A 7,734-nucleotide genomic window follows, 5' to 3' on the forward strand; every position below is an offset into this window, starting at 1 on the left:
TTCCGAGGAGTGGCTGGTGGGTTTGAACCGCCAGCCTTCTGGTTAGCAGTCAAGTGCCTTAGGCACTGTGCTACCAGAGCTCCTAATAATGATAATAATAGTTTTAAAACAGACAAAAACAAACTAGAAAACAGAAAAAAGAAAAAAAAAATCAGGGCAGGGCATGGCACCCAGGCTCTGTCTGAGCACACAGACTGGGATGGTATTCCTGCCAGCCCAGAAGGTGGGTGGGAGTGAGGGATGGCTGCACTTCTGTTCACCAAGAGGGCGTGGGATATACGAGTAATGGGAATTTCACATCTTTCCAGTCATCTATGTTCGGGATGTCCTTGCAGTTCCCAGCAAGTGCAGCTTGTTCTTAAGTCCCTGGACTTTGGGAGAACACTGTCTCTTTAAATACCCAAAATGGTGAAGCTGCTTGTAAACATTCAAAATGGCTGCGCCTCCAGACAGGCAAAAGTCCACATCTCAGCCTGCCTTCCTCTTTGCTGCTTCCTCTTTTTATTCACCAGCTACCAGAGCAGTCCTCCATGCAGTCCCTGGCTAGCAGGGCTGATTTTTTAGGTTTTCTTAGGTCCTACCTCCACTCAGCAATATCCAAGCTGTCTGTGCCGTCAGGATCACTGCCAGACCACAACTCTGTATGTCTCCTTTTTTGGCATTTTCATGCAAATTCTTTTGCAAGTTGGAGTTTAGCCCACTTCTATATCCTTCCCTTCAAGGCTCAGGAGTCCAGGGTTATCTTCTGTATTTGTGTTAATTTGTTCCCTGTTTCTTTGTTGAAGAGGGTCTGTGCAGTCTTTCTGCCTATTCCACCATCTTACTGGAACGTCTCCATCTCTGCTGTTTTGTTTAAGGTTCTGGCATTACTGCAATAGCCACATCCGTGTGTCATGTCCCAACCCAGCGCCACCTTCATCATGCGCTCATGCCTCATGGGAAAGGTGGACGTTCCTCAGTCAGTGGAATTGTGGCCACTGTGTTTGGAGCAACAGGATTCCTGGGCCGATATGTTGTCAACCACCTTGGTAAGTAAAGGTCTTTGAACTCTATATTACACCGCCATTTATTCTGGCTGCCTGATGAGAGGCATGAGTTAAGTTTCTTTTCATTTTAACAGTGTTATGAATTACTACTGCCTAGATGGCACATAACAACAACAAGTAGGCATTTGACTGGTAACCAGAAGACTGGCAGTTCATACCCACTAGCCACTTCTCAGAAGGAAGGTTGAGCAATCTACTTCCATAGTGATACTGCCTCGGAAACCCAAGGAGGAGTCACTATGAGTCAGATCTGACTCCACGGCAGTGCGGTTTTTTTTTTTTTATCCTGAATTTATGTAATTTTTATCTACGTGTGATTAAGAGGAGCTCTGATGGCATAGTGCAGGCATTTGACTGCTAAACAGAAGGCTGGTGGTTCAAATCCAACAGCCACTCCTCAGAAGGAAGGTTGGGCAATCTACTTCTGTAGTGATCCCACCTTGGAAACCCAAGGAAGGATCACTGTGTGTTGGATCTGACTTGACAGCAGTGAGTTTGGGTTTTTTTTGGTGGCATTAAGAGCATAACATGCCTGTACTTCCCAATAATATACAGTAAAACCTCCTAAAGCTGGAACTCAAGAGAAGGAAAACTCAAATGTTTTCCACTAAAACAAGTGATAGAAAAGTGGTAAGACTGCACCCTGTCAAAGGTGGAAAGCTTGTGAGACTTGGGAAAACAAAGCAGTCCTGTTGAGTTCTGGCTCTCACAGGTTTCATCTTAGGATGTTAAGGTGGGAATAGAGAACTCTGAAAAGTTATGTTGTTGTTGTTATGTGCTGTCGTGTCGTCTCCAACTCACAGCGACCCCTCCTTGGGTTTCCGAGGCAGTATCTCTATGGAAGTAGATTGCCCAGCCTTCCTTCCGAGGAGTAGCTGGTGGGTTTGAACCGCCAGCCTTCTGGTTAACAGTCAAGTGCTTTAGGCACTATGCCACATTATAGCATCTTTAAAAAACCTAATCCAAACCTGTTGCCACCAAGTTGATTCCTACTCATTGGGAGTTTGTAGGACAGAGTAGAATTGCCTCATACAGTTTAGAGGCTATAAGATCTTTATGGAAGCAGACTGCCACATCTTTCTTCCACAGAATGGCTGGTGGATTCAAACCACTGACCTCTTGGTTAGGAGCCAAGTGCTTAACTACTGTGTCACCAGGACTCCTCTGGCAACTTTATCATGGCAAAATAAGTTTTTTCTTTTTTTTCTGTCAAATGTAGTATCAATTCACATCACATTAGAATTTAAATATTTACTAAGTCATTGTCTGATAATATATCCATATGTTATTCTGTTATTGATCCTTATTTTGATCTTTTTTAGGACGTATGGGGTCACAGGTGATCATACCCTATCGGTGTGATCCATATGACACTATGCATCTTCGTCCCATGGGTGATCTGGGCCAGATTATTTTTCTGGTAAGAACTTTTATGACTAGCTTTTGGAGTTGAAGAATGTAAATTATTAAAGTTGTTTTTAGGAGAGCAAAGCAGTGTAATAAAGCAGCACTTTCATTCCAAAATGGACCAAGGACATCTCAACACAAAAGGCATTCCTTCCTCTAGGTTTCTGTATTCTGTATGTTGGCATGCAAACTCTAGACCAGTGGTCAGCAACCTTTTTTTGGATAGAGCCAGATTTATGCTTTGTGGGTTGTAGGGTCTTTGTCATAATTACTCAGCTCTGCTGTTTCTGCCTGAAAGCCATGCACAGTACATAAATTAATCAGGATGGCTATGTTCCGTTAGAACTTTATTTACAAAGTTAGGCTTTTGGCTGGATTTGACCTGTGAGCCATAGTTTGCCAACCCAGGCCAGAGGCCTGTGCTGTCGAATATGGTAGCCATTAGCCACTTATGGCTATTGAGCACTTGAGATATGGCTAGTCTGAATTGTGTTTTAAGTGTAAAATACAGACTAGATTTCAAAAGATTTAATACAAAGAAAATAGTGTACACTATGTCAGTAGTAATATTTTACATTTATTATATGTTGAAAATAATATTTTGAGTGTGTTGAATTAAAGTATATTATTAAGATGAATTTCACCTGTTTCTCTTTACACTTTTTAATATGACTACTAGAAGATTCAGAATCAAGTATGTGCTTCATGTTACATTTGACAGTTATGCTGTAGGTGGAAAATCACAGTTAGGGTGTTTTATGATTAATTTGCTCGGCAGAGACTTAATTTAAAGGAGTCCTTTCTGAGCGTTCCTTGTCATCATTCTTTGATCTGCAGGCTCTTTCTTTAGACCAGTAGTTCCCAACGAAGCAGGTAAGAAAGGATGAGGTGGAGGTCAGGAGGGGTAGACAGGACTCCTTAAAGGGAGTCGGTACAAATGGACAGAGACCTTTTTGGATACCACACTGACTAGAAAGCCACACTGGTTTATTAGACAAGGGCCAGGGATGCTGATTGTCCTGTAGTGCACCGGATAGTCCCTTTTCCCAAGGAGTCGTGCACTGTCTAAAATGGCTGCAATGATCCTGTTCAGAAACGCTGCTCTAGACCTTGATGCTTGGGTCAATTCTTTTTAGACAACTCCTTTTAGAACTGAAACTGAAAGTTTCTATTGTGAAATTTTCCCCTTATAAAAAATGTTTGGGTAAATCTAAAATCATACAGACCTACAAAGCAAAAATAACATAGTTAGAGGTCCTAATTCAGGGCATAAATATACTGTTGAATATAACAAAAAAAGTGCAAACACCAGAAGACAAAATAGATGAGTGGGATATCCTAAAATGTAGACCTTAAGCACATCAAAAGATTTCACCAAAAGAATGAAAAGAACCTACAGACTGGGAAAAAGCTTTTGGCAATGACATATTGGATAAGGAGAAAATCTCTGAAATTTATAGGGAACTTCAATACTGTAACAATAAAAAAGACAAATAATCCAATTTAAAAAAAGGCAAAGGGCATGAACAGACACTTCACCAAAGAAGACATTCAGGCAGCTAACAAACACATGAAAAAATGCCCATGATCATTAGCTATTCACTCGCTCACTGCTGTTGAGTCGGATCCGACTCATAGCGACTTCTCCTTGGGTTTCTGAGGCCATATCACTATGGAAGTAGATTGCCCAACCTTCCTCTGAGGAGTGGCTGGTGGGTTTGAACCACTAGCCTTCTGGTTAGTAGTCAGATGACTTAGGCACTATACCAGAGCTCCCAGGTTAGCTATTAAAGAGATGCAAATCAAAACAACGATACATCTCTCATGCCAGCACTAATAGCAAAGTCAAAAAATCAGAAAACATCAAGTAATAGTGAGAGGTGTGGAGAGACTGTAACTCTCATACACTGTTGGGACTGTAAAATGGTGCAACCACTGAGGAAAATGATATGGCACTTCCTTCAAAAGCTGGAAATAGAAACACCATGTGATTCAGCAGTCCCACTACTAGGTGTATATCCTAGAGAAATAAGAGCCATGACACAAACAAGTATGTGCACACTCATGTTCATTGCAACTGTTCACAATAGCAAAAAGAAGGAAACAAAATGCTCCTCAGTGGAAGAATGGATCAACAAACTGGTACATGCAGTGGAATACTACGCAATGTTAAGGAACAGTGATAAATCTGTGAAACATCTCATAATATGGATGAACTTAGAGGCCATTATGCTGAGTGAAATTAATTAATCACAGAAGGACAGGTATTGTATGAGATCCCTATTATAAAAAGTTAAGGGTTTCGTAAAAAATGAAATATTCCTTGATGATTGCTAGGGGTGGGTGGGGAAGACAGCGTAAACCACTAACTCAAAAAAAACCAAACTCACTGCTGTGGAATCAGATCCAACTCATAGCGACCCCTCCTTGGGTTTCTGAGGCAGTATCATTATGGAAGAAGATTGCCCAACCTTCCTTCCGAGGAGTGGCTGGTGGGTTTGAACCACCAGCCTTCTGGTTAGCAGTCAAATGCCTTAGGCACTACACCACTAACTAGAGGGTTAAAGAAATAAAAATAAAATGTTAGGGAGAAAAAGAAAGATCCTGGCTAAGGTTCAACCTACCTCACTGCACTCCTAAAAAGAAAAAAGTGTTTGGTAAACACCATAACATCTCTGATACTATTTTTGTACAGATTATTTGAAATCCTTTAAAATTCTGACAAATTTTTAATGATATTTTCATTTATTCTTTACTGAATGTTCAAAAGCAAAGCATACTTATGTTGGAAATTTCTTGTTTCTAAAATGTATTTGTCTTCCAAAATCTCGAAGTACCTTTTTGGTATTAACAGTTGTAGGAGCTTAGCTTTTTCCTAGTTCTTTGTGACTTAAGAACATTGGTCACCTCTCAGCTCCTCATAATTAAAGTATTTTCACAAGTGATAGGTGAAAATTTTGTAGCATGCTAACGTGGAATTATTGAAATTGAGATATATAACATTTATTCCATTTTTCTGCAGGTGTTTATTGAGTGTCTGCTATGGACCTAGTATTGCACTGTTGTTGTTATTGTTATGTGCCATCGAGTCAGCCCCGACTCATAGCGACCCCTCCTTGGGTTGCCGAGGCAGTATCACTACAGAAGTAGATTGCCCAGTCTTCCTTCCGAGGAGTGGCTGGTGGATTTGAACCGCCAGCCTTCTGGTTAGCAGTCAAGTGCCTTAGGCACTATGCTACCAGAGCTAAGCTCAGGATATCTTGATGAATAAGACTTTGGAGACATTACAGTCTTAATAGGGAATACAAACAATAGATGCATAAACTGTTTATGATAATTATTAGGAAAGGGAAGTACAGGAGGGATATAACAGGAGAGCTTCATTATATCGTTGTTTATTTTTGAGAAGGAAGGACCTTTCAGGTCTTGGGTGTTCTTTCTTCTCTTTAATATCTGTTTGAAGCTGCAGCTAAACAGCCATTTGGTTTACTAACCTGGCTGCACCCTCTGGGCCTCATGCCTGGGAATTTGGTTTATATTTGATTTCTTTTCTTCAGGCACTGCTCTAGGGCCATTCATACAGTTATACTGTTAGCTCTTTCACTCTGAGGCATCTTGGATTCTTCCTCTCCTACCCTTAGCATTTGATGTGCTCCATTAAACACGAACAGCCTCTTTACTAATTCTGTCATTTGATTACCTGAGTAAAATGTGCTCTGACTTGTCTGTCTCCAGAAGAGTCAGGATCAGAAGGGAATTTGAGACCTCAGAATCATTTCTGTTGTTATAAATGGAGCCCATATGAAATGGCACGATATTTTGACTACATAGATGGTTCATTTTGAAGCTTGCCTAGGAGGACTACATTAGTGTTAAGTTTAGGGTACACCCCTTATATTTTCATCTGATTGGCTACTGGTGTTATAGGAATGGAATGGAAGAGACAAAGATTCCATCCGAAGAGCAGTGGAGCACAGCAACGTGGTCATCAATCTTGTTGGGCGTGAATGGGAAACTAAGTAAGTCTTTGACTCTTGTTTCTTCCCACATAATTGTGTATGGTTCAATAGACGTTAATTGGACGCTTCCAATATGCTAGGCATTGATTGCAGTGGTGATGTTTTCAATTAGTCAATCAGTAAGGGTTGATTGAACAACCGTCTATGTACAATGACCCCCTTAAGGTATCTAGTTGACATTAGGTCTAATATATGTTAGCAGTGTGATATACTACTCATAAAAAGCCAGTGAGGATTGTGTCAGCATAGCTGGTGTCATCAGCTTGACAGGATGACTCATGTTGGACTGGTGACTGGGTCTTTTCATTTGGGATGGGGTTAAGAAGTAGGATTTTGCCTGTTCTACTGTTCTTTGCTAACTATTAGTTTTAGATCTGGTCAGTATTCTAGATCTTTCCCACATTGCTAATTGAATGTGAGTAGTAGTTTGAGTAGGGAGACAATCTTGTCTTTCGGTTTGTCCTACCATGGCGACGTGTTGATGTGAGTTTTGAGGCTGAGCCACTGGTGTTTCAAACTCAGCGGGATGCACATGGTGCACAGGTATCAGCCCGGCTTACAGACTGAGACAGACTAGGAAGAAGAAGAGGCCGTCCACATCTCAAAGAATTGGCCAGGGAAAACCTTATGAATAGCAAAGAAACACTGTTTTATACAATACCACGCAACTTTATGAGTAGTTCGGTTAGGTTAGAAGACTCTCAAAATAGGACTGGGAAAGAGCTGCATCATCTGAGTAAACCCAGCCTTAGTCATATGGATAAGGTAAAGCTTTCAAGACCTCCATTTGCTAATGTGGCACCGCTCAAATTGAGGAGAAACAGCTGCAAACATCCGTTAATCATTGGAACATGGAATGTACGAAGTATGGATCTAGGAAAATTGGAAGTTGTCAAAAATGAAATGGAATGCATAAAGATTGATATCCTTGGCGTTAGTGAGCTGAAATAGACTGGTTTTGGCCATTTTGAATCAGACAACCATGTGATCTAGTATGCCGGGAATGACAGTTTGAAGAGGAATGGCGTGGCATGCATCATCACAAAGGATGTTTCAAGATCTGTCCTGAAGTACAATGCTGTGAGTGATAGGATAATATCCATACGCCTACAAGGAAGACCCATTAATATGACTGTTACTCAAATTTATGCCCCAACCACCAAAGCCAAAGAGGAGGAAATTGAAGAATTTTATCAGCTTCTACAGTCTGAAATTGACCAAACATGCAATCAGGATGTGTTAATTATCACTGGTGACTGGAA

At 40.9% G+C, this 7,734-nt stretch overlaps 1 protein-coding gene across 1 annotated transcript in view; it reads left to right on the top strand.

Moving 5' to 3' along the window:
• The window catches only part of NDUFA9 (NADH:ubiquinone oxidoreductase subunit A9), a 73,687-nt gene that overhangs the window by 18,278 nt on the left and 47,675 nt on the right, over window positions 1-7,734 (top strand). The window contains exons 2-4 of the mRNA XM_007937190.1: window positions 858-1,028; window positions 2,369-2,466; window positions 6,381-6,472. Of these exons, the coding sequence (XP_007935381.1) occupies window positions 858-1,028; window positions 2,369-2,466; window positions 6,381-6,472 (361 nt within the window). The remainder of the gene's footprint in view (window positions 1-857; window positions 1,029-2,368; window positions 2,467-6,380; window positions 6,473-7,734) is intronic.

This window comes from Orycteropus afer, unplaced genomic scaffold (genome assembly GCF_000298275.1).
Source record: "Orycteropus afer afer isolate SDZICR_OR568_19922 unplaced genomic scaffold, OryAfe1.0 scaffold00040, whole genome shotgun sequence".
Classification (NCBI taxonomy): domain Eukaryota; kingdom Metazoa; phylum Chordata; class Mammalia; order Tubulidentata; family Orycteropodidae; genus Orycteropus; species Orycteropus afer.